This window comes from Aotus nancymaae, unplaced genomic scaffold (genome assembly GCF_030222135.1).
Source record: "Aotus nancymaae isolate 86718 unplaced genomic scaffold, 86718_ANA_hifiasm-v0.15.2.pri h1tg000018l, whole genome shotgun sequence".
In the NCBI taxonomy this organism is placed as follows: Eukaryota; Metazoa; Chordata; class Mammalia; order Primates; family Aotidae; genus Aotus; species Aotus nancymaae.
Window position 1 is genome coordinate 15,626,878 of NW_026988430.1, and position 26,455 is coordinate 15,653,332.

The 26,455-nt window shown below is 41.2% G+C and overlaps 2 protein-coding genes across 19 annotated transcripts in view; one reads left to right on the forward strand and one right to left on the reverse strand.

Moving 5' to 3' along the window:
• ADPRM (ADP-ribose/CDP-alcohol diphosphatase, manganese dependent) overlaps positions 1-26,455 on the reverse strand; it is a 96,891-nt gene that overhangs the window by 63,847 nt on the left and 6,589 nt on the right. The window contains exons 4-6 of one of the 16 annotated variants that reach the window (XM_064378298.1): positions 22,301-22,760; positions 21,934-21,990; positions 21,343-21,376 (exon numbers count right to left, since the gene is read on the reverse strand). The exons of 4 other annotated variants lie outside the window; for them this stretch is intronic. In XM_064378298.1, the coding sequence (XP_064234368.1) occupies positions 22,441-22,760 (320 nt within the window). In that variant the 3' untranslated portion in view covers positions 21,343-21,376; positions 21,934-21,990; positions 22,301-22,440. Of the gene's footprint in view, positions 1-16,955; positions 22,761-26,455 lie in introns of those variants that run through there. 11 more of the 16 variants (XM_064378300.1, XM_012453064.3, XM_012453061.3 and 8 more) reach the window with 11 other exon arrangements.
• Positions 1,252-20,230, forward strand: TMEM220 (transmembrane protein 220). 3 transcript variants are annotated; one of them, XM_064378306.1, is made up of 6 exons: positions 1,252-1,323; positions 2,086-2,115; positions 8,207-8,267; positions 9,688-9,811; positions 11,441-11,500; positions 19,542-20,230. In XM_064378306.1, exons 1-6 carry the CDS (start codon positions 1,252-1,254, stop codon positions 19,675-19,677), a joined length of 483 nt encoding a protein of 160 aa, XP_064234376.1. In that variant the 3' UTR covers positions 19,678-20,230. The 3 variants fall into 3 exon arrangements, with proteins under 3 accessions (XP_064234376.1, XP_064234377.1, XP_064234375.1); XM_064378307.1 differs by lacking the exon at positions 2,086-2,115; XM_064378305.1 differs by lacking the exon at positions 2,086-2,115 and having other exon boundaries at positions 13,655-19,704.

Consider the following 26,455-nt stretch of genomic DNA (forward strand, 5'->3'; position numbering starts at 1 on the left):
AGGACAGGCACACAAGCTCCTGATTTGAAGCAATAAAGGCTCTTCAGAACAGCAGGAATGAGGCCTATGGATGTGTAAATGAGCCCCAGGGAATAACTAAGCAGAAGGGCAAATCACAAAACAGAAAAAGAGGAAAACAGACTGGGGGAGAACAGTGAATATTTCAGTGTCTTCAGTTCATAAGAAATTCATGAGCGATTTTAGAAATTTTGTTGGTTTTGGTGGTGGGAGAGAATTGTAAATATGTACAATATGTAAATATCTTTTATAATAAAAGCCCATGAAGATAAATGAGCCTGTCTGCGGAAAAGCTGTGAGCCGTATAAGATGTTAATATAACTGTCGTCACTCTACAAATTACCATAATGCTTACAGGGATTTCAAAGTTCCTGAGCTAGTAAGGAAATGCATAAATACTAAACAGAATACACACACACACACACACACACACACACACACACAGTCTCTCTCTATTTAAAAACAATTTATTATTATTACTATTATTGAGACAGAGTCTCACCTTGTCGCCCAGGCTGCAGTGGAGTGGCACAATCTGGGCTCACTGCAACTTCCGCCTCCCGGGTTCAAGCGATTCTCCTGCCTCAGCCTCCCCAGTAGCTGGGATTACAGGCTCCTGCCATCACGCCCGGCTAATTTTTTGTGTGTTTTTAGTAGAGACGGGGTTTCACCACATTGGCCACTCTGGTCTCGAACTCCTGACCTCAGGTGATCCGCCCGCCTCGGCCTCCCAAACTACAGGCGTGAGTCTGTGCGCCCTGCCCTTTCTTTCTTTCCTTCTTTCTTTTTCTCTCTTTTTTTTCTTCCTATCTCCCTGTCCTCCCTCCCGCCTTCCTTCCTTCCTTTTTTCCTTTTCTTTTTCTTTTTTAAAGATGAGGAAGGTAGCTTTAGTGAAAACAGGCTTTGGAGTTGAACCTATATGGGTTCAAATTCGACTTCCGTCCTCCGCCGAGACACGTGCGACCTTGGGCGGGCCCCGCGCTCCCAGTGGGACTCGCTTTCCCATCTGCGAAACGGGGACGGCGCCGCCCACCCCTCGCGGCCTTCGGGGCGGGCTGAATGGGACTGAGTTTGGCTCCAGCCACGCCCTTCGCTCCCGTCCCGGCGCGGACCGCGGCCACTGCAGCGCCCCCTGGGGACCGAGGCTGGGGCGAGGTCTCGGTCCCTCCGCAGAAGGAAGAGGCCGGCCCGGACGAGGCAGGACTTGCCGTCCGGCCCCACGCTCCCCGAGCCATGGCGCCGGCCCTGTGGCGGGCCTGCAACGGGCTCATGGCCGCCTTCTTCGCGCTGGCGGCCTTCGTGCAGGTCAGGCGGCCGCGGTGGGAGGGGGACCCGCTGGGCTCCCAGCTCCACCTGGCCTGGCGGGCGGTGTAGACCGGCGAGCCGGTAGAGTCGCAGGGGCGCTCTGTTTATGGGGAGGACGGGACTTGGGATTCTGCTTGGGGAACCCCTAGCCTCTTCACCGTCTAAGAAACGCGGTGTGTTCATGGAAGCGAGTCACACCCTGGGATCTGGCCTGGCAAGCCCCTCCCGAGCTCACACCCTGGAAAGGGCTAGTTCAGCGCGCGGAAGTTCCCAGGGGACCTCAGCAGAAGCGGCCCTTACACCTGCCTTAACGTCCATCGGGGGAGGCACAGAACACATCTCAGGGCCTAGGAGACGAAGCAGGACAAAACCCTTTATAGCATCGTTAGCCCTTCAAGTCGGCTTGGGGACCCTCTTCATAATAATTTCCCTCATTTCTTGAGACTGGTGGGGGTGGGGGTGGAGGGCCCTTAAAATACCCATTCTGGGTTTGAAGAGTCCTCTCCAGAGCTCCTGTGAAGGCTTTTCAAAAGCATGAGGCTGCCTGTTAAAAACATCTGTTGTGTCAGCCAGAAAGAAACCCCTTCACCCATCCTCATCTACTGGACTATGTCCTGTTCAGATTTTGTATCCATGGTGCCTACTGCAGTGTCTGGCACTTAACAAATTAATTTTTTTTTTAAGTACTTAACGAATGAATTTAAAAGGAATGGAACAGGACAGGAGGATGTCTGCTAACACCTTGGTGTTCTGGCATTCCAGGTAAATGACCCAGATGCAGAGCTGTGGGTGGTGAGTATGAGCCTCTTCCAGGCTTCCATTTGGAAGAATTGGGGAATGGCACAAAACACAGGATTTTATGTCTTTACCTCTGCTCCCTGCTTAATTTTCTTAGAAACTTAAAAATCAAACCCTTGGTAAACTCTTTTTCCTAAAATATCAGTAGGCAGGATCAGAGTTCTAATGTCATGTGTGTGTCAATTTCGAACTTTCTGGAAACAGGTCTTTCTGCAGTAATCCCTTTGGGTAGATGGCTCAACTGAGGACACTTTGTTTAGGACCTAGAGTAGGCCTCTCAAGACCAGTTGAACCGTTTCTTACTAGTTTCTAGCCAGAAACTCAATGCAAACCTTTGACCAGGAAATAGCAGGCTTAAGTTCTGTGGTTCTGCTAATTCAGTTACTTATATTTATAGAAAGTATTAACTCCTGGTTGGGCAAAGTGGCTCGCGCCTATAATCTCAGCACACTGGGAAGCCAAGGCAGGTGGATCACTTGAGGTCAGGAGTTTGAGACCAGCCTGGGCAACATGGTGAAACCCCGTCTTCACCAAGAAATACAAAAATTAGCCAAGCGTGGTGGCATGCGCCCGTAGTCCCCAGTCACTCGGGAGGCTGAGGCAGGAGAATTGCTTGAACCCAGAGGCAGAGGTTGCAGTGAACCAAGATTGTGCCACTGCACTCCAGCCTGGGCGACAAAGTGAGACTCCATCTCAAAAAAAAAAGAGAGAGAGAGAAAAGAAATATTAAATCCTGCAAAACCTACAATCTTCATAAAAGCAGTGCTTTGATTTGAGCCATTTGCAGGAGGGGGACATTGTCCCATACATCTTCTAAATACTTTTATCTTCTAAAATATCTGAATTTTGCCCAATTTCTCTCAATATAGATACACAAGACTGTATAGTATCACCAAGGAGACTATTCTTAGGCTTTAGAATAATATTGACTGAGGAGTAACAAGGATGACGGCATTTGGAATTATAACACGATATTCTATCCAGTTTTTTTTTTTTTTTTTTTTTTTTTAGTGCAGTAAAACCACATTCTGATATTTCTTATCCAGATCACTATGCCTCTGAATCAAATCAAACTGCCTTTGCCCTGGCACCCTGGTCCTTATCTTGAATTCCAAATATTATTTCCCTGCAGACAAGTCTCAGACACCCAGCTTAATGGTGAATTTCCAAAAAACTGCTATGTATATTCACCTTCATGTCACCCTGCTCCTCAAATATCCGCAAGGGCCTACCTAGCATCTTTCCCTCCAAAATCTATTCCTTCTCCTGACTCACCCATTTTTGTTATCAGCAGAATCATTCTCTGAGTCATCCTTGTTCAGAATCTCAGTCACTGTTAACATTCCTGTGTTCCTTACCAATGCCTTGGAGATCCCCTCAAAAAACAAAATAAATTTGAGCTGGGCATGCACGGTCCGTAGTTCCAGTTACTCAGGAGACTGAGGCAGGAGGATCACTTGAGCCCAGGAGTTCAACGCCAGCCTGTGCAACATAGCGAGACCCCCATCTCTAAAAAATTAATTAATTAATCGGCTGGGTGTGGTGCCTCATGCCTTTAATCCCAGCACTTTGGGAGGCAGAGGTGGGCAGATCACCTGAGGTCAGGAGTTCGAGACCAGCTTGACTAACATGGAGAAACTCCCTCTCTACTAAAAATACAAAATTAGCCAGGCATGGCGGCACACGCCTGTAATCCCAGCTACTCGGGAGGCTGAGGCAGGAGAATCACTTGAACCCAGGAGGCAGAGGTTGTGGTCAGCCCAGATCATGCCATTGCACTCCAGCCTGGACAACAAGAGTGAAATTCCATCTCAAAAAAAAAAATTAAACAATCTAGGTCTAATTGCTTACCTATATAGTACCTGCACATTTTGTCTTTCATTCATGCTCAGATGATATAATAGGAAGAATAGACCCCACATCCCCATAGACATCCTCCCTCATTCACAGTTCAGCCCTCCACTACCTCCCACATGGAGCCCTGGAACCGCTTCCCAACCCTTCTGTCTGCCTGCCTCTAATCTCTTCTGTTCCTAGAGCATCTCCTGTATGTTACTTTCTGCTTCAAATGCTTTTGTCATGTCCCAAGATCTCTAAGTTGAAACTCTCCAACTTGGATTCAAGGCCCACCACAGAATGGCCCCAACCCACCTTCCCGGCTTGGTCACTGAAGCCTAATCCAGCAATAACAGTTACTGTGCCTTGCCCTGGAATTCCTGTATACCATACTCTCCCCAAGCTTCAATAGCTATTGCAAATGCTGTCTCACCCAAAAAATCTCTCTGCCTTTCTCCTGTAGGCTCCAGCCATTCTTCCTTTGGACCTTTTCTGTTGTGCTAACACATTGGGCTTTGCATTAGAGTTGGCTGTGTGTGTGCCGGCTCCCGCAAGGACAATAATCATTCTTCCTTCTTCTTGATAGTCTTCAAGCAACCCTATTAGAGCATCCCTTATAGAAATCCTTCCTGTAGTGACTCTTGAATGAATGCAAGAATGAATGGGTGCACCAGTGAGCAAATATTAGGCCTTGGGGGCTGGCCCAAGTCATTTCTGTGTTCTCTGCTTCACCTTACTCATGGAGGGTATTTGTATCAGAATGCATACAGCAGCAAATAATGGGAACTTGACCAGCATCAGTTTATTAAAATACAGAGTATCTCACTTAAGAAGTCCGGAGGTACCTATTTAAATCAACAGCGTCATCAAGAACCTGAGCTTTCTGCCTTTCTTCTCTGCTATCCTTAATCATTCGGTGATATCTCCTCTTATGTTCACAGAATGGCTGCTGCAGCTCCAAACATCTCATCCCCAGAAAAGAGCATCCCAAGTAGGAAGAAGCAAGGCAAGAACAAAATAAGTTTTCCTCCTGGGCTTTTTCCTCTTCTGTCAGAGAGGAAAACGTTCCCAAGAAGCCCCTTGGCCAGGGCTGCTATTTAGTTTGTATATACCCCTATGGCATATTCTTAGGGTTCCATTCTGATTGAGCTGTATCCATGCATGTTAACTGTTAAATGTTGTATGGGCCTTGTCCCTGAAAGATTTCTCCTCCCATCTCACTACTGAAACATGACCACCCCTACCTTCAAGAAGTCCAGAGGTAGCTGAGAAATTGACTTTTTCAGCTTTTTTAGTGGCAGGTGGACAAGGAGAGTGATATTAGGAATGACTGCCATAGTACTCAAGGACTACATGTTGAATTAAACTAAATATTGTAAATGAATACTATGATATACTTAGTTTTTGTTTGTTTGTTTTGGTTTTTGGGATAGAATCTCGCTCTGTTGCCAGGCTGGAGTGCAGTGTCGAGATCTCCACTCACTGCAACTTCCGTCTCCCGGGTTTTTAAGTGATTCTTCAGCCTCAGCCTCCTGAGTAGCTGGGATTACAGGCATGCACCACCATGCCCAGGTAATTTTTGTATTTTTAGTAGAGACAGCATTTCACCATGTTGGCCAGGATGGTCTCGATCTCTTGACCTCATGATCTGCCTGCCTCGGCCTCCCAAAGTGCTAGGATTACATGCATGAGCCACCATGCCTGGCCTACTTAGTTTTTTTTAATCCACCAACAAAAATGCAAAAGACCATTATAAGTGGGTTCCACTGATCACATTATTATTGGTACTGTGCATGGGTTTTTAAATTCTTCTTATTATTATTTCTTTGAGATGGACTTTCGCTCTCATTGCCCATGCTGGAGTGCAATGGCGTGATCTCAGCTCACCGCAACCTCCACCTCCCAGGTTCAAGTGATTCTCCTACCTCAGCCTTCTGAGTAGCTGGGATTACAGGCATGCGCAACCACACCTGGCTGTCCTGTACATTTTTTAACTTGTGTATTAGAAACAATTATTTTCAGTCTCTCTGGCCTCAGATTTTTAAATTTTCATTCAAGATAGAGAAAAGCATTAACAGGATTAAAAGGATTAACAGGTCACAACTGCTTGGGAAACTATTATTTAAAGGATTGTTTTGTTCATGTTTACAATACGAAGACAATACAATACAATATAATATGAAAAAAAAGATTCTTTTGAGACAGGGTCTCACTCTGTCACCCAGGCTGGAGTACAGTGGTACAATCACGGCTTACTGCAGCCTTGACCTCCCAGGCTCAGGTGATCCTCCCCGCTCAGCATCAGCCTCCTAAGTAACTGGGATTTTGCATGCACACCACCATGCCTGGCTAATTTTCTGTATTTTTTGTAGAGATGGAGTTTTGCCATGTTGCCTAGGCTGGTTTTGAACCTCTGGCCTCAAGCCATCCTCCTGTCTCAGCCTCCCAAAGTGCTGGGATTACAGGCATTAACTACCATACGTGGCTTTTTCTTTTTTTATTTTTATTATTATTTTTTGAGAAGCATTTCTTATAGAGAGCACATAAATATTGCATGATGCTTGTGTGTATGTTTGTATGCGTGTATTTAACACTCTCTCTGTGGCTGTCATGTAGTTTTTCACAGGGAGAAAAGTAACCTCTTACTGCTCTAAGTGTGGTCCTTGGGTCAACAGTAACAGCAGCCCGACAGCTAACGAAACTCAGAAACTTGTGCCCCGCCCCTGACCTCCAGCATCACAATTTACATTTTAATAAGATCCTCAGCGATGTATGTCCACCTGTGAGTGATTACCTGACATGGAAATGTCAATATGGGCCAATATTCCAATAACCATTAGAGACAGAATGGGAAAGATGAAGACAGAGTCTGTAATCCAAACACTTCCTCTCCCCTGGGTCGAGATAGGCGTGTAGTAAAATCAGATCACTTAAATGTGCAGCTCTGACAACTTCCAAATAAGCTAATGGTCTCTGACATAAGCACCAAAAGCCCCATCCTTCTTATAAACCCACCCTCCTTACTTGCTCCCTGCCAACAACACATGCCCACACAACAGTAAGTTTGGCTGAAGCCTACTTGCTATGAGCAAGGCTTAGGAATAGGGCCTCGTTAGGGCCAGTCTTCTCATTTCCAGACAATTTATCAGCAGTTTCCAAAATGAAGAGCCTGACCTTATTACTGGGCACAGGTGATTGTGTATGCATTCTTAGAAAACTTTCTGTGGTCTCACAGAGATGCAGTACTGGGCTGGATGGTCCACTGGGTCAAGCCCAGCAGGGCTGTCTAGCATCGTGGCTGCTTCTAACCTTCTTTTCAAAGAACATTTTCTTTTATGCAAGTGGGGAAAGGCCAATATTTGGGCATGAAAGTTGCTTGGGAGAAACTGGAAAGTTAGCGTGTATTTTTTTTTTTTTTTTTTTTTTAGTAAAAGGAGATTTATTTGTTATGAAGGGAAACCCAGAGGATGTTAGAGTGTCTTAAGACCCAAACTCTGTGCTCAGTGCTAGAGGTTGAAGATGAATAAGGCCGGATACAGTGGCTCACACCTGTAATCCCAGCACTTTGGGAGGCCGAGACAGGTAGATCACAAGATTAGGAGTTCGGAACCAGACTGGCCAACATATTGAAACCCCATCTCTACTAAAAATACAAAAAACAAAAAAAAAAAATTAACCAGGCGTGGTGGTGCCTGTCTGTGATTCCAGCTACTTAGGAGACTGAGGCAGGAGAATCACTTGAATCCAAGAGGCGGAGGTTGCAGTGAGCCGAGATCAAGCCATTGCACTCCAGCCTGGGCAACAGTGTGAGACTCTGTTTCAAAAAAAAAAAAAGGAAGAAGAAAGAAGAAAGAAAAGAAGAAGGAGGAGGAGGAGGAAGAAAAGAAGAGGAAGAGGAGGAGGAGAAGAAGAAGAAGAGGAGGAGGAGGAGAAGAGGAGGAGGAGGAGAAGAAGAAGAAGAAGAGGAAGGAGGAAGAAGAAGAAGAAGAGGAAGGAGCAGCAGCAGAAGCAGCAGCAGCTTCTGGAATAGCCTACAGTCTAGGAGGAAGGTAGATAAAATTGCAGGCAGACATGGTAAGTGGCACAAAAGCAGAATCTACCACTTTGTCCATCACCATTGAAACCTACAAGCAAATCACGAAGCACAGCAGCCACTGATCTCATCTTTCTTTACTTCCTACATATCTCTGAACATCTCATGTATTGGGCATACATCTTAACTCATGTAATTTTCTCTGTTTGCTAACAGGTGGTGTACACAATACCTGCAGTACTGACCCTGCTTGTTGGACTTAACCCTCAAGTCACAGGTATAAGACTTTCTTTCTAAATGGAGCAAATCGGATTTCCCATGATAATGCGGGTCTATCTGCCCAACTCCCAGGAGTAAAACGGAGCTCTCTAGGCCTTTCTTCTCATTTCTTATAATAAGAGGGGCTAAATCTAATCATCCTCACCCATCTTCAGGAAAACGTCAGAATGATCTGCTGTAAAACAGCATCTTCTGTTTTATAGAAATGACAGGACAGATTCTTCCCTTTCTTTAAAATAGCTTCTCCTAGTGGGGCTCGAATGTTCTCAGGGGTCTTAGAATAAAGACTAATGAGTCTCACCATGGTGGGGAAAATTCTAGTTCCCTAGATGCCTGGGCTTCTTGTACAGGCTCCTAGAACTCCATCTACATCTTTAAGGTAGATCAGTTAGGGCTCCTTTAAATACAAACTAGAAAAAGAACTCAAATGTGCTATGAGCTAAGAAAAGTTGGTACAGCTGACTGAAAAGGTGAAGAGTGGTGCTGGCATCAGGCTGGTGGACTGGGAATATCCACTTCTCTCCACCTCTCAGTTTCACCATCTGTCATGCTCACTTCACTCCCGGGCTCCACACAGTGGCCTTGCAGCCCCTCCCCATTCACATCTTCACGATACCACACCCCATGGAATATAGCCTGTGTTTCGTCACTCTACCAAAGTCTCAGAATGCAGTTGCTGGCTCTGATTGGTTGTCTGTTTGTGCTGATCCAAATCACTGTGGCTGAGGAGATAACATGCATTGATTGACCTAGCCAAAGTCCAGTTGGCTGGGAAATGTGGGCTGGGAGTGTTAGTGTGGTGGATCCCCAAAGAAAATAAGGGTAATCGGGCCGGGCACGGTGGCTCATGCTTGTAATCCCAGCACTTTGGGAGGCCGAGACGGGTGGATCACCTGAGGTTGGGAGTTCAAGAACAGCGTGGCCAACATGGTGAAACCCCATCTCTACTAAAAATACAAAATTAGCCAGGCATGGTGGGGCATGTCTGTAATTGCAGCTACTTGGGAGGTTGAGGCAGGAGAATCCCTTGAACCTGGGAGGCAGAGGTTGCCATGAGATCGTGCCATTGCACTCCAGCCTGGGCAACAAGAGTGAGACTCTGTCTCAAAAAAAAAAAAAAAGAAAGAAAAGAAAGAGAGAGAGAGAGAAAGAAAGAAAGTAAGACAGAAAGAAAAAAAGAAAGAAAATAAGAGTAATTGTCAGAGGAAGGGGAGCTGCTGAGCAACCCAAACAAGAAGTGGCCATTGCAGTTTATAATTACTGCTATGACCTCTGTGTTGTCCTAAAAAAAGGGTGCCATGGGGGTGAGGGGGTCGGAATGTCTTTCTGAAAGCCAACTATGGCAAAACATACAAAAAGATCACTTTTCTGTGGGCTGTGATTCCATGATTTAACAACATCAGGATGTCTATTTTTAGGTAATGTTATTTGGAAAAGTATCTCTGCAATACACATGTTCTTTTGTATGGTGTGGGCTGTCGGCTTGGCGTACTACCTCATGCATCATACACAACAGAACATCTTACATGAGGAAGAAGGCAGGTGAGCGGGGGCTTTTGCCCTGTGGAGGGGTGTTGGGCATGCATGGGAACATATTCAAGCTTCTGTATAAGGCATGTGAGGTCAGGGCATGGAAAAATACTGAGGCACTGTATATATGTTGTTTGTGCATGAGTCTATTAGATTTCATTATCAAGGCTACTAGCAGTCATGACATATATGATATTACCATCAGGCCATTGGACTTTGGCCCCCTTGTCACTAGGAAGGGTATTATACAGTAATACTCAGTCCAGTATAATATGGTGATGACTCTGTCAGACTGATTCAGTTCTGGTTTAAGCCAGAATCTTATCTACAAGTATGATCAGCCATCTCAGAGGTCAGTACTTTAAGTCAGCCTGTTAGATGCGCCCTGGTATAGCTTTTATCATCTCCTTGTCATGACCACTTGCTCCTTTTTTTTTTTTTTTTTTGAGATGGAGTCTCAAAACAACAGTCTGCACTATTGTCAGGCTGGAGTGCAGTGGCGTGATCTCGGCTCACTGCAACCTCCGCCTCTGGGGTTCAAGTGATTCTCCTGCCTCAGCCTCCAAGTAGCTGGGACTACAGGCATGCACCGCCATGCCTGGCTAATTTTTTTTTTTTTTTTTTTTGTATTTTTAGTAGAGACGGGGTTTTACCATGTTGGCCAAGATGGTCTCGATCTCTTGACCTCGTGATCCACTCACCTTGGCCTCCCAAAGTGCTGGGATTACAGGCGTGAGCCACTGTGTCCGGCCCACTTGCTCCTATTTTATCACCTCTTCCTTTGCTTCCTCCCACCCTTGTCTCCGTAGGCTTATGAACAGGTCCTTTCCTTTCTTTTCTACCCCTACTGACATCTGCCAACAATAAAACTCATAGACCTGTAAGTTAAACATCACTGAAAAGGTGATTCTTTGCTATAAGCCCCAATCTTTAGAAAACTGGAAAGCCAATCTATAGGTTGAGTCTATAGCTGAGAATGTAGACCAGATGGGCTGAATCATTTCCAGCGTGAAGCCCATGAGTTATAGTGAACTCAGGGTGGGCTTCTAGTGGTACTATGGCTGAAGTGATTGCTTTTTATTCTATGTAAAAGATATGTACTTGTAATACATATATCTAGAAGCATACACCCACCCCCAGATTATTAGTCTGATTTGTACTACGAGTCATTCCTCTCCCCTAAGAAGTGATCCAATCTCTTGCAGGATGTACACAGATTATGTATTGGTTTGAGCTCATTCTGCCTAACACTGAAACCTCTTTAAAAATGTAAAAACAGTGACTGATCAAATCTGGGATTTTCTTAGTTGCACTGTTTCTTCCAGCGACCTGAAAAAAGTGATATATCTGTGGTTTTTAAAAATATTCATTTTGGGGTGATCCACTTATAAATTGGGGCATAGTCAGGGATCTCATATCTGCCTTTTAAGATGAAATGTATTTTCATATAAGGCTTTAAATTTCCTGAAAAAAAGTAATTTATGAATCATAGTCAGACTTGAAACTATGCCATGGATTCCATAGATCTTGAGGGAGAGTCACCCAGTCAGAATGCACTATCGGGTGGTCATGGAGACAATGTGATGATATGCATCTCACTTGTAGCCACTTCCAAAACCTGAAATGTATGCCATTTTATAGGGAGCTGTCTGGTCTGGTGATTATTACAGCGTGGATGATCCTGTGCTGCAGTTCCTCAAAGTAAGTATTCAACTCATTAGTTAAAATCACATCTTCAAGGCTGATAAAATCAGGTAGTAAGTGAACATACTGCCATACAAGTAAAAACAGGAATCTTTTGGCCGGGCGTGGTGACTCACGACTGTAATCCCAGCACTTTGGGAGGCCAAGGCAGGCAGATCACGAGGTTGAGAGATTGACACCATCCTGGTCAACATGATGAAACCCTGTTTCTACTAAAAATACAAAAGTTAGTCAGGCATTGTGGCACATGCCTGTAGTCCCAGCTACTCAGGAGGCCAAGGCAGGAGAATTACTTGAACGGGAGGCAGAGGTTGCAGTGAGCTGAGATCACACCATTGCACTCCAACCTGGTGACAGAGCAAGACTCTGTCTCAAAAAAAAAAAAAAAAAAAATCTTTTGAAAGAAATCTTCCTTTTTCTTAAGGGAAGCTAATAATAGTTTATTTAAAAGTTTCCTGGTCACTGTTGTCCACGAAAACCATAGTTTTTTACATGGCCCATTGTAGTCATAGGCAGTTGTCAGTCTAAAGGATGTTCTTCAGGGTGAAGGAAAATGATCTCAGGAGGAAGCGTGGAGATTCAGGAAAGAATGAAGGGCAAAGACAATATAAATGTGTGTGTACATATCAATGAATGTTAACTAAACATACCTAGGATAAAAATACATGACAACAGTGACATAAAATCTGGAAAATAGTGAATGGAATTTAAGTTTTCTAAGGTTCTTTAATTGTGTGAGAAGTGGTGAAAGCATCCATTTATATTAGACTTCAGTAAGTCCAGGATTCATGTTGTAATTGTTAGAGTAACCACTAATGGCATTAAAATGAGTACAGAAGGCAGGAAAAGGTGAAGGGGGAACAGAAAAAAATGAGGACCAATAGGAAACGTGTTAAGATATAGATTTAAACCCAGAGATATCAGAAATTACATTAAATGTAAAGATTTCAGTTAAGTGCCAAAGATTTTCAAAATATATAAAAAGATTTAAAACCCAACTTTACACTGCTTACAAAAGATAACCCTTAACTATACTGATATAGAAAGATTTAAAGTCAAAAGATGAAAAAAATTTACAAACACCAGCCAAATGAAATCCAGTATTGCAATTTTAACAACAAAGTAGAATTTAAGGCAATTATTGGAGGAAAAAAAACAACTTTTTATGAATATTTTTAATTTTTTGATTTTAACTATTTTGAATTTTCAAATATATATAAAAGCAGAGAGATTAATATAGTGAACCAGATGTACTCATCACCCAGCTTCAGCAATTATCTAAACTTTATCCACGCCACACTTCAAACTTTTTTTTTTTTTGAGACAGAGTCTCACTGTTCCCCAGGCTAGAGTGCAGTGGGGCTATCTTAGCTGACTGCAAACCTCCACTTCCCAGTTCAAGTGATTCTCCTGCGTCAGCCTCCCAAGTAGCTGGGATTACAGGCATGTGCCACCACACCTGACTAATTTTTGTGTTTTTAGTAGAGACGGGGTTTCACCATGTTGGCCAGGCTGGTCTTGAACTCCTGACCGCACGTGATCCACCCACTTCAGCCTCCCAAAGTCCTGGGATTACAGGCATGAGCCACCATGCCTGGCTTGCTAAACTATTTTGAAATAAATCCCAGATATCATATTGTTTCCTTTGTATATCAGAATGCATCTCTAAAAGATAAGCGCTTAAAAACTACCACCATCATACAAAAAATGAAGGAATAACTTCAGTATTCTGAGTTTTAAATGTTCGTCCTTCTGTGCCTTATATTTTCTGTAAATTGGTTGTTAGATCTAAAGACTTGATGAGATTCTGGCATTGTTATTATTATTGATTACTTCATGTTAAGTAATGATGTTATATATTCCCATCATAATACACATAACACCCAGCTGCTTATCTGTGATGTTAATAGTCTTTGATGAGTATTGCCTAAATCCATTAGTTGGTTTGGTTTGCAAAACTGTGATATTCTAATTATAATATATCACTACTTGTTTATTAGCTGGAAAATGTCTATAAAGAGAAATGTCCACTTATTTATCCGTTGGCTACTCCAAGGTACAAATCATCAGAAGAAAATGAAAGAAAAAGAAGTTAATTCTCTCCCTTAGTTAACAGTTTCCTTTTTTTTTTTTTCCTTTTCTTTTTTTCAGACAGAGTCTTGCTCTGTTGCTCAGGCTGGAGTGCAGTGGCATGATCTTGGCTCACTGCAACTGCAACCTCTGCCTCCCAGGTTCAAGTGATTCTCCTGCCTCAGCCTTCCAAGTAGCTGGGACTACAGGTGTATATTACCATGCCTGGATAATTTTTGTGTGTTTCTTTTTTTTTTTTTTTTGAGACGGAGTCTTGCTCTGTCACTCAGGCTGGAGTGCAGCGGCATGATCTCGACTCACTGCAACCTCTGCCTCCCACTTTCAAGCAATTCTCCTGCCTCAGCCTCCTGAGTAGCTGGGACTACAGACGGAGGCCACCACTCCCGGGTAATTTTTGTATCTTTTACTAGAGACAGGATTTCACCATATTGGCCAGGCTGGTCTCAAACTCCTAACCTCAAGTGATCCGCCCACCTTGGCCTCCCAAAGTGCTGGGATTATGGGCAATTTTTGTATTTTTAGTAGAGACATGGTTTCGCCATGTTGTCCAGGCAGGTATCGAACTCCTGACCTCAGGTGATCCACCCACCTTAGCCTCCCAAAGTGCCAGGATTACAGACATGAGTCACCGTGCCCGGCCTAGTTACCAGTTTTTAAAATGTATTGTTTCTTACCTGGGCATTCTCCAAAGGTGACCAATGAGTCTTGTTTCTTTATTTTTGTTTGGTACCATTAAAAAGTCATGGATTTAAACATACTTTTTTTTTTTTTTCAGACAGAGTCTCACTCTGTCACCCAAGCTGGAGTGGTGTAGTGGCAGGATCTCGGATCACTGCAACCTCCACTTCCCAAGTTCAAGCAATTCTCCTGCCTCTTGAGTAGCTGGGACCACAGGCGGACACCACCACACTCAGCTAATTTTTGTATTTTTAGTAGAGACATGGTTTGACCATGTTGTCCAGGCTGGTCTCAAACTACTGACCTTATGATCGGTCTGCCTCAGCCTCCCAAAGTGCAGGGATTACAGGTGTGAGCCACTGCATCTGGCCAATTTAAACATATTTGATGTGTTTCAGTCCATGACAGTTATTGTCTTTATTGATGCTCACATCATCCCATTTTTGGCCAGTGGCACTTAATCAGGTTGGCTCCTGAATTCTTTCTGACATGACCCTAGTAAATCTTTGATAGCTTCCTTGCTTTCTGGTATGACAAGATGTGAAACCAGAAAGTGCATGTTATACCCAGGATCATGTTTTACGCCACAGACCTGGAATCAGCAGTGTTTGCAATGTTTATGAATTTATATATATGTCATAAAGGTATATGCATAGATACATATATATGTACATGTATACATTTAAAGTATCTTATGAGTTTATACTAACTACTCAAATTCAGAGGCACCAGTTCTCATTAACCTTATTGGACATTTTATATCTGTATCTCCTTTTAATCATGGCAAAATCTCTAGTCTCAGTGACCTCAACATAATCACCCATTTGATTTATTCTACAATGCAAACGCAATCTCAAAATAATAATATGACTAATGAAAACAGGTTCGTTTGTTTTTGTTTATTAGAGTATAACCTACTAAGGGATGTACACTCAAATTGCTGGGCATAATTGTTCTGTATGCTAATGCCGCCAATTGAATACACAGGTTCATTTATTTCTAGGGATAACTGTATTGAAAATATACTGATATTATTTTATAATTATGTAAAATATCTGCATGGCTTGAAAGTCAAATCTATAAAATAAGATATATTAAAAGAAATCTATCCAGTAAAACCAGGTGGAAAGAGAAAGAAAAAAAAAAACAAAAGAAATGTAGCTTCTCAAGCCCCCAACCCTGTATCTTCCCTTTCCCTATGGGGGAAACTTTTTTCAGTTTTATAGTTTATCCTTTCATGATTTTTCAGTGGAGCAAATGTGTGCAGTTAGTTCTATTCCTGCTTATCTTAGGTAACTGGCAGTGTATTGTACACAGTTGTATTCCACTTGCTTTTCCACTTACATCCTGGAGATCATTCTATAGTATAGAAAAACTTTTCTTATTCTGCTGATAGCTCCATAGTTTAATCACCCAGTCCCCTGCTGTGTAGAGAGTAGACAAAGCATGACTCTGTCTCATCAGATAGTTAAGGCCAAGGCGGGTGGATCACAAGGTCAGGAGATTGAGACCATCCTGGCCAACATGGTGAAACTCAGTCTCTACTAAAATAAAAAAAATAAAAAAATAAAAAAAAAAATAGCTGGGCATGGTGGCGTGTGCCTGTAGTCCCCGCTACTCAGGAGGCTAGGCAGGGGAATCGCTAGAACCGGGAGGCAGAGGTCACAGTGAGCCAAGATCGCTCCACTGCACTCCAGCTTGGCAACAAAGCAAGACTCCATCTCAAAGAAAAAAACTTTCTATTTACTCCCAAATTCCCCTTCATATGGCTCCTCCATTTTGCATCCCCACCAGCCATGGCTAACAGTGTCTGTTTCCCCATAGCCTTGCCAACAGAGTTATATTATCAAAATCTTGAATTTTTACTCATCGGATAGTTGAGAAAGGGGTAGTTTTAACTTACATTTCTCTTATTAAGAGCAAAAGTGAGCACATTTTCAAATGATTAAGAGCCATTTGTATTTATTTTTCTATAAAAAATCTTGGTCTATCTCTGAGCAATGTAGGTTTAACCTGATTCTAAGGTTGTTAGTCTTTTCTGTTTTTAGAAGCTCCATCATCTGTGATGTAAGCTGAAAAGATTTTTTTGCAGTTTGTTATTTTCCTTTAACTTTGCTTAGGCAAAGGCTTTGCCATGAAAAGGTCTTTTTTTTTTTTATCTTTTTATTTTACGTAATTGTACTTATCAATTCTTTTCCTTAATTGCTTCTGAATTTGGAGTCATAGTTAGGAAAACCTTCTCTCTCTCAGGTTGTAAAGTAACGTACCTAAGTTTTCATCTAATACCTGTATGGTTTCATTTGTACATTTAAATATTTGATCTGTTTAGAATTTACTCTGGTGTAATGGTATGAAGAACAGGTCCAATTTTATATTAGAAAGTAGATTTAATATGCCAAAGGAAAACACTTTTTTTTTTTTGAGGCAGAGTCTCGCTCTCTCAGCAGGCTGGAGTGCAGTGGCGCAATCTCGGCTCACTGCAACCTCCACCTCCCAGGTTCAAGCAATTCTCCTGACTCGGCCTCCTGAGTAGCTGGGACTACAGGCGTGTGCCTCCATGCCCAGCTAATTTTTGTGTTTTTTTGTAGAGACCATGTTGGCCAGGATGGTCTCGATCTCTTGACCTTGTGATCTGCCTGCCTCAGCCTCCCAAGGTGCTGGGATTACAGGCGTGAGCCACTAAACCTGGCCCAAGAAGACACTTTTTAATGACAAAAGGTTCAGTTCATCAAGAAGATATAACAATACTACATTTGTATGGACCTAATAACACAGCCACCAAATAGATACAACAAAAATTGACAGAACTTAGAAGAAAAATGGAAAAAGCCACAGTCATTTTGGGAGACTAACAACACACTTCTCTCAGTTACTAACAAACAAACACAAAAAATAAAAATAATGATATAAAAGATTTTAATCACACAATATGAAACCAATAATGGCAGAATACACATTCTTTTCAAGTGCACATTGAGTATTTTACAAAATGACTATATGTTTGGCCATGAAATAAGTGCCAACGAATTTCAGAGGACTGAAATCCTACAGAGTATGTTCTTTGACCACAGTGCAATTAAGCTAGAAATCATTACCAAAAAGATAATTAGGCAATTCCTGTATATTTGGAAGTTAGGAAATACAGTTTCAAATAACACTTGGGTCAAAGAAGAAATCACAATAGAAATTAGAAAATATTTTGAACTGAATAAGGTGAATATTATATATCAAAAAGTGTGAGATGCAGCTAAAAATCATGCTTAGAAGGAAACATATAGCCTTAAGTACATTTTTTTTAAGCTTCCAGGAGTTAGGAATTTTTTATTTCAAGACATTAGGAAAAGAACAGCAAGTTAAACCCCAAAGAAACAAGAAGAAAATAAACATAAAAACAGATATCAGTGAAATAAAAAAATCAACATAAAAATAGAGAATTAAGGTCAAATATTGATTATCTGAAATGAATTATAACACTGATAAGGACTGACAAGACAAAAAGGAAAAAAAGATCACAAGGAAGTACAAATAACAAATGTCAGGAATAAAAAAGAATACTACCATGTATCTAATAAGTATTGTAAAAATCATAAGTGGATATTATGAAGAACTTTACACCAATAAATTTGAAAATATAAATTAGACAAATTTCTTGAAAAAATACAGTTTACCAACATTTACACAAGAAGAAATACTCAGAATGGTCCCATAACTATTAAAGAAATTGAGTTCATAATTTAAATTTTATAGCTGGAGAAGTCTACATAACATTTAAGGCAAAAAATAACACCAACTTTCAATAAATAATTCCAGAGAACAGAAAGAAAAGAAACACTTCCCAACTAATTTTATGAGGACAGATAATCAAAACTTGATAAGAACATGACAAAAAAAGAAAAAAAGAAAGAAATTACATGGCAATCTCACTTATGACCACAGATGGAAAATTCCTAAACAACACATTAGCAAGTCAAATCCTGCAATGTATAACCCAACCACCAAGTCTGGTTTATTCTAGGAATGCAAAGTTAGTTTAACATTTAAAAAACCAACCAGTGTTTTCCACCACATTAATGGAATGAAAGAAGAAAATAAGTTATCTTCTAGATCCATAAAGAAAGAGCATTTCATAAAATTCAACATCCATTCATGTTAAAAACTCTTAGAAAGTGAGTGTAGAAGGGAACTTAACCTGATAGAGGATATCTGCACTAAAGCCTGAGACTTAATGGTAAACAGTTGAAAACTTTCTCTCTGAGATCAGGAATGAGATGAGGTTGGCCATATTGCCACTTCTATTCAATGCCATCCTAGCTTTTGTCCCAGCCAGTAAAATAAGGCAAGAAAAAGATATAAAATGCCCAAGGATTAGACAAGAAGAAATAAAATTTTCATTATTTCTGGGTGACATGCATAGAAAATAAAAAAGAATCTAAATAATTACTAGAATAAGTGAGTTTTGTATGATCAGGATACAAAAATCAACTGCATTTCTATCAGCAAGTAACAAGTGATAAAACAAAAAATTACTATTTATAAAAACATTCAAAAACTCAACTCCCTAGGAACAAATCTAGCAGAGATATGCAAAATCTCTACACAGAAAACTATAACACATTATGGGAGAAACTGAAGAAAACTGAAATAATTGGAAGGCTAACCATATAATGGCAAATGGATGAATAAATAAAATGATAGAACAGAGTAGAATTTAGAAACAGATCTATACATATGTAGTTTTGACTTATGACAAAGATGGTACTTCAAGGTAACAAAGAAAGGCAGTCTTTTCAATAAATAGGCTTAGATAAATTCAATATCCACTTAGAAAAATAGTGAAACAACCCCTACCTTCACAACTTCATAAAATCAATTCCAAGGGGATCACAGATTATAAAAAAGCAAAACGATAAAACTTATACTAGAGAATAGAATACCTTCAAGACTTTGGTGAGGGAAATTCTTAAATGGAACTGAAAAATCATTAGGAAAAGATCAACTTTACCACTGTCAAATTAATCAAGGACTTCAGTTCCTCAAAAGACATCAAGTGGGACAAGGTATTTGTAACACATATAAACAAGGATTTATATCTAGCATATATATAAAGAATTTCTACAAATTAATGAGTTATATTTCTATAAAACAAGTGAGATGAGAACATACTAAAATGTAACTATGTGTTTTATCAAGTCAATCTTTATACTTCTTTCCAAAGCAATCCATACTTTTTATTGGATTTGTATTTATAATAATTTTTGTGTCTTTATAGGAATCCAGCTGGTGGAAGAATTCAATTGGCTATTGCCATTGTAATCACACTTTTCCCATTTATCTCATGGGTCTACATATATGTTAACAAGGAAATGCGGTCCTCCTGGCCAACTCATTGCAAGACAGTAATTTAAATAAATTCAAGAATTTCGTTTTTAAAATGAGTGTTTTCGGTCAATTTTTTATAAACATTAGGGGAACAAGCCAGTTTTCAGTTTATTTCAGGTAATTTGGGCTAATAGAGTTTTTAAAAATTCCAAATAACTTTTTAAGGCTGCACACAATTTATTTGATATAAGATTGGATGGGACAAGTGAGAAAAGGTCTGATATTTTCTGGAAGCCTTTCTGCAGGGTCTTGTGTCATAATGTAGTGGAAAAAGCTAGAGAATAGAAGTTTAAATGCAAGTTCTAATTACTCACCTTTGTAACTATTTAATTTCGGCAAATATATAAATCCCCTGGTGGGTATTTCTTTATCTACAAAATAGGATTAATACCAGATCTACTTATATAGTTGCAAGGATCAATCTAGATAATGTAAGAGCACTCTGAAGATACAAAGTGTTCAGAAAGATTACAGAGGGCTGCAGGTGATTAAGATGGAGGGGAGCAGGGATTGGGTAATATACTGAAATAGAGGATCAAGAGAGGGTTACAGCCCCCATCTTTTTTTTTTTTTTTTTTTTTTAAAGACAGTCTCACTGTCACCCAGGCTGGAGTGCAGTGGCATGATCACAGCTCACTGCAGTCTTGACCTCCCAGGGTTCAGGTGATCCTTCCGCCTCAGCCTCCCAAGGAGCTAGGACCACAGGTGTGCACCACTAATTTTTTAAAATTTTTTGTGGATACAGGGTTTTGCCATGTTTCCCAGGCTGGTCTTGAACACCTGAGCTCAGGCGATCCGTCCACCTCAGCCTCCCAAAGTGCTGGGATTATAGGCATGAGTCACCCGCCTGGCCTCTAAAATCTTTCACACCTCCACATTTTTCTTCCATTGTTCTCTACTTCACACAGCTCAGAAAATTCTAAGGGCTCCACACCATCTGGCAAGTTAAAGTCTAACTCTTGGCTCATCATTCAAGACTCTCCGTAATATGGCCCCAGCCTATCCTTTTCTGCCATATTTCTTGCCGTATCCGCCTGCCTCCAACCTGGCACCTTTTTGGTGAATCGTCACAGCATGACTTGCCACATCTAACTTCAGTATACCTTTTGATGCCTCTGCTTTTGCTGTTCTACTTGATATACTCTTCTCCACTTATTCAAGCCATTTTTCTTCATTTTGCATGTCATCCCCAATCCCTTCAAACAAAATTAATCTTCCATGTTCCCTTGGTCCTTTGTGTGACCACAAATTTCACATATTTAAATCATGGATGTCTGTTTAATTCATGGTAAGGTCTATGAGTGCAGGAGTACATTATAGTCACCTCTGTGATCAGCTGAACAACTATATCCATGTCCTAATCCCTGGAACCTATGTTACCTTATATCACAAAATAAATTCTGCAGATGTGATTAAGCCATCCTGAGATGGGGGTTACCTGGATTATCTGGTTGGGTCCCAAAGGTTACTACAAGTGTCCTCGCAAGACAAAGGCTGAAGTAGATCTGACTACGGACAGCAGAGAATATGACGACAGTACAGAAAGATCTGAAGATGCAACACTGCTGGCTCTGAATGTGGAAGAAGGGGCCGTGGGCCACAGAATGCAAAAGTACAGCTCTGGAGGCTCAGAGGATTCTTCCTAGACCCTCCTCAGGGAGCATGGCCATGTCAACACCTTGATTTCAGCCAAGCGGAAATGATTTCAGACTTCTGACCTCCAGACTGCAAGAGAACAAATGTGTTGTTTTAAGCCACCAGGTTTGATTTCTAACAGCAGCCATAGAAAGCTAATACTCCTTTATACCCCTATAGTGCCCATGTATTCAACTGGCATGCTTATTTCTTATCGTGTTTTGGGCGCTCCATCAATTTTTCTCCACACCTGAGTAGTCCCCATTTGCCATCTAGTGTTTCTGCACATAAGCCTTAGCATATATGAAAACGGTGTTAAGCATCTCCCATTAGTGTACAAAGGGAGTCAGTGTAAAGTCATTTACCTGCTGTAGCTTCACCCAGCACTAGCTGGTGACCCAAAGAGACCAAGCTGGCTGGCACACGGCTGCACTGCCACTTGGTCCTATGAATCACAAGAGGACAACATGACTTTTCTGAAGGCCCTTCTTACAGGGATGGGAGCGCCACACACTCACCGTGAAATATCTGTTGGTAATTTTGTTTACAAAATGGGAATACAAGCCTATAAAAATCCAAGTGTAGGTGTTCTGAGCAAAAATTCTCCAAAGCTCAGTTACACAGCAGGGTGAACAGAAAAAGTTTACCTGAGCTTATATGGTGAACTTGAAGTTACATAGTTAATAAACGTGAATACATTCTCCCTATAAAAAGTTAAAAAATCAGGTTAGGCCAAATAAAATCCCTCATGAGGACTATATGCCTCTTATGAGGACTATATACCCCTGCTCAGTCTCCTCCCTAGTTTACTGTGTTTCTAACTTACAATGGATACATTATCCAAAATGACATTTCTGAATACTTTATCAACCAACACACACTGAAACTATGAATAACATTTTGTTATGCAAGCTGAATACTAAACAATGAGACTGAGCATTTTTATTTTTTTGTTTGGGGGGACAAACACAAAGCTCATTTGCTATCAAGTTAAACAAAATAAATTAGACTAACAATGGAAGGCTCTTCCTTTTTTTTTTTTTCTTTTTTTTTTTTTTTTCTTTTTGAGACAGGGTTTCACCATGTTGGCCAAGCTGGTCTCGAATTCCTGACCTCAGGTGATCCGCCCACCTCGGTCTCCCAAAGTGCTGCGATTACAGGCGTGAGCCACCACTCCCAGCCTCTTTCTTGTAATTCATAATTCTGTCTGGAACTCTGCCTCTCCCTTTCAACAGCATTTTGTCAGGATAGACGTGAACTGTGCCAAAAGCTTGGCTGTCTGGAGCTGTTTCAATAACTCCTTCTAGGTTGACGTGGTATACACCAAAAGGATCCTCAGAGTAGCCACCATCATGGGTGTGACCAGCAAAGAAACACACCACACACTTGTGAGACCAAATGACTGCCAAGGCATCTCTGTAGTTCCAGGCCAGACACACACTGTCAGAGGCGTCAGGGTAAATGGGAAGATGGCCTGTTAGTTAAAGAAAAGAAGAGTTATGAGCCAATTAAGAAACCTCTCTTCTATAAAAACAAATGGCTAAAAGCTAGCGCTCAGAAAAAGAAAAAAAATTGCTATCTCATTATGCAAATAAACTGAGACCAGAGGGAATTCACACCCAGGAAAACACTAGGCCACCTACAGCCACGTCTCTAAAGCATGGAAGAAGGGTGAGACAGTTCACAAGATGTGCAACGAGCTGCTGTAGAAGCAAAACCTGAACCTCTGAGGCCTACGTCATCTCAAGTTGCCCAAACACCAAGGAAGACTGAGGGTGTCCTATGCGGGACAGTCTGCAGAGGCAGCCAGAAATTGGGCAGATGCTGTGCTGGAATCCAATCCCACTGATTTCCTTAAATGTGAATGAATGTTATATACACATAATTATGTAACATCAACTAAACGAAGAGGCCAGGTGCAGTGGCTCATGTCTGTAATCCCAACACTTTGGGAGGCCAAGGCAGGCGGAACACCTGAGGTCAGGAGTTCAGGACCAGCCTGGACAACATGGTGAAACCCTGTCTCTACTAAAAATACAAAAATCAGTCAGGCGTGGTGGTAGGTATCTGTAGTCCCAGTTACTCAGGAGGCTGAGATAGAAGAATTGCTTGAACCTGAGAGGGGGTGGTTGCAGTGAGCCAAGATCACACCACCACACTTTAGCCTGGGTGACAAAGCGAGACTCCATCTCGAAAAATAAAAATGTAATATAAATGAATGAATGAATGAATAGTTTAGGGAAGGACCATGGATTATGTGTCACTTATATAAACAGTGTCGCAGAACTGATTTATGGGATTTTAAACACACATTACATCAAGGTAGCCATACCCACTTTACAGATGAAAAACTGAGTTAAAACAGAGAAGATTTATTCTGGCGTCCACAGGAAGTATGCGGAAGCAAAGTTTCAAATTTCTAACGGCAACACATCTATGAGCTTATACCATACATCAGGCCATGGTGCTTACTCTGAAGTACAGCTCACATTGCATCTTCCCATTAAATCACTTTTTTTCTATTACTGTTCATTTTTATTCTAAAATTTAAACATACTTCTGCTTAATACCTGTTTGTAATACAAGGTTTTTTTAAAAAGTGCTTACATGCGCTGATTACCACCTAATGGCTAAGCATCCAAAGGCATGTGAGTATCTGGAAGCCATACTGACTCATCTATCAAGTCCTTGCAGCATTTGACACAATTAGTTGTTCCCTTCTCTCTGAAAAACTTGGCTCTCAAGACACCACTGTTTTTCCTAGTGGTGTCTTCCTAGTTTCTCCCTAACTTCAATGGCCACTAATTTCCAATCTCCTTTGCTGGTTTCCTCTCATTTCCCCAAGGTCTTACCAGGAGTGCCTGAATGCTTGGTCCTTGGACTTCCCTATGCATACCTAATGCATTGGTGATCTCTTAGTGATTTACATGCCTTAAATGTCATCTATATACTCTTTCAATTTCCACATTTATATAGCTAGCCCAAATCTCTATTCTGAATTTCAGACTTCTAATGTCTGAACTGCCCACTCAGCATCTCCAATGATGTCTAGTAAGCATCTGAAACTTACATTTCCAAACCTGAACCCCTGTCCTCTCCACTCAAACCCCTCATCCTGCAGTGTCCCCTATCTCAGCTAATGGCAATTCTGTCCTTCCAAATGCACGGCCAAAATTCAAAAAGTAGGATGACCTCGGAGTAGCCACAATGAAGGTTAAGAAATCTATTACACTTTAACTTTTAAACTTTACTAAAGAAAACTTGAATATTCAGTTGTTAAGTTTGCTTTTCCAGTTTTTAAGCTTACAGCAAATAGTAGAAGAAACTTAAGAGATTGCTAAATTAGATAGGATTAGGTAGGTGTACTGCCATGAATTAAAAAAAGGGAAGAACCCAGCATCGCATGGGAAAGGGGACTGAGACATAAAGCATGGATTCTAATCACAGTGCTGTCAGTAGCTGCGTGACTCTGCTATGCTTCAATCTCTTCGGGCTTCAATTTCTTTATCTTTAAAATTCAACAAGTTGGCTATATGATCTCTAGGTTCCTTTCAGCTCCAGTACAGGCTGGCAGTGGAAAACTTAAAAGCAGACACAAGAAGTATCCTAGTTTCTCGGATGACTTATTATAGAGCCAAAAGGAGTCACATCATTCCAACAACCCGAGGGCGCGCATCTCTTCCAACCTTTGAATGACACTTGGTATTCCAATGGTAGCAGAAACACTTCTGCTCCATCTACATGTTTTTACCACATCAGTGGAAGATTAATAAGGAAAAACTACATTTATAGATAGAAATATAGGTTTATCTAATCATCTCTCTGAATGCCCTATCATTTTCAAAGGGGTTTCATATTCATAATTTCATTAGATACACTATTGAGAACACTGCTGTTTGTAGGTTCACTATTTGCCCAGGAACACAGTTCATAAAAACAAGAGCCAGAATGGCATCCTGTCCATCTGGCTCTCAGTCCAGTCTTCTAAACTATTATCCAACACCATCTAATTCTAAAACAAGGGCTCTAATCTCAACCTCCAAACCAAGTCTCCCAGCCATGCTGCAAATTCAAGTTCAGTTCTGTGTATGCGTTTTCACGCATGTGCGCACACATATGTATGTTTTAAGCACCCCTAGATTCCTACAGTCTCTGATGGCAGTGTATCCACTAAAAACAATTCTAAATGAAAATAATATAAATCTAACTTCCTTATGACCGTGTGGGAGGCACAGCTAGAGAATGGAAAGTGCTCACTGCCAGCTAAGCCTGTACCACACATCCCCTGTGGTACCATTTTTACTGATCTAGGCAGCAGTGGCCTCTGTTCGGTGGCCACTTTGCTGATAGGCAGGTCTCTAAGGCTGAGATTTGGTATGGGCCCAAATTGAATTTCTCACTTTGAAATTACTTCATTAGAGTTTAAGAAACTCAGGGCTTCTACTTTGAGGAAAGGATCCAAGCCCTGGTATTGACTTCCACTAATAAATTGTTTAGTGTGGTGTCTCCTTTATTAAGCTGATCGCAACCTGGATTCCACACATTAGAATTCAGCTTGTTTTTCTTTTGTTTTTGTTTTTGTTTTTTTGAGATAGGGTCTCGCTTTGTCACCCAGACTGGACTGCAGTGGCATGATCTCGGCTCACTGCAACCTCTGCCTCCCAGTTCACACGATTCTCCTGCCTCAGCCTCCCAAGTAGCTGAGACTACAGGCACGTACCCTGCTAATTTTTTCATGTGTTTTTAATAGATATTGGGTTTCACCATGTTAGCCAGGCTGAATTCAACATGTTTTAATTTTGAGTCAAGTTTCTTGGCAATTTTTATGTCTTGGTTATCACGGTGAAGTCATTTCACCTTTTGGTTCTTGCTTCTCTTATGGAGAGAAGGTTTAGAAAAACCTTCTCTAAAAAACTTGGAAGGTTTTAGAAAACTTAGAAGGTTTAGAAAAACCTTCTCTAACAAAAAAACTTAGAAAAAGCCAAACTTTTGGAGTTTTTATTTTTGTATTAATGTCAATATTCTGCTTGTGATATTATACTAAAGTTTTAAAAAATGTTAACATTGGCGGAAATGGGGCAAAACAGCTAAGTGATTGCTCTGAATTATTTCTTTTTCTTTTTCTTTTTTTTTTGAGACAGAGTCTAGCTCTGTCGCCAGGTGCCAGGC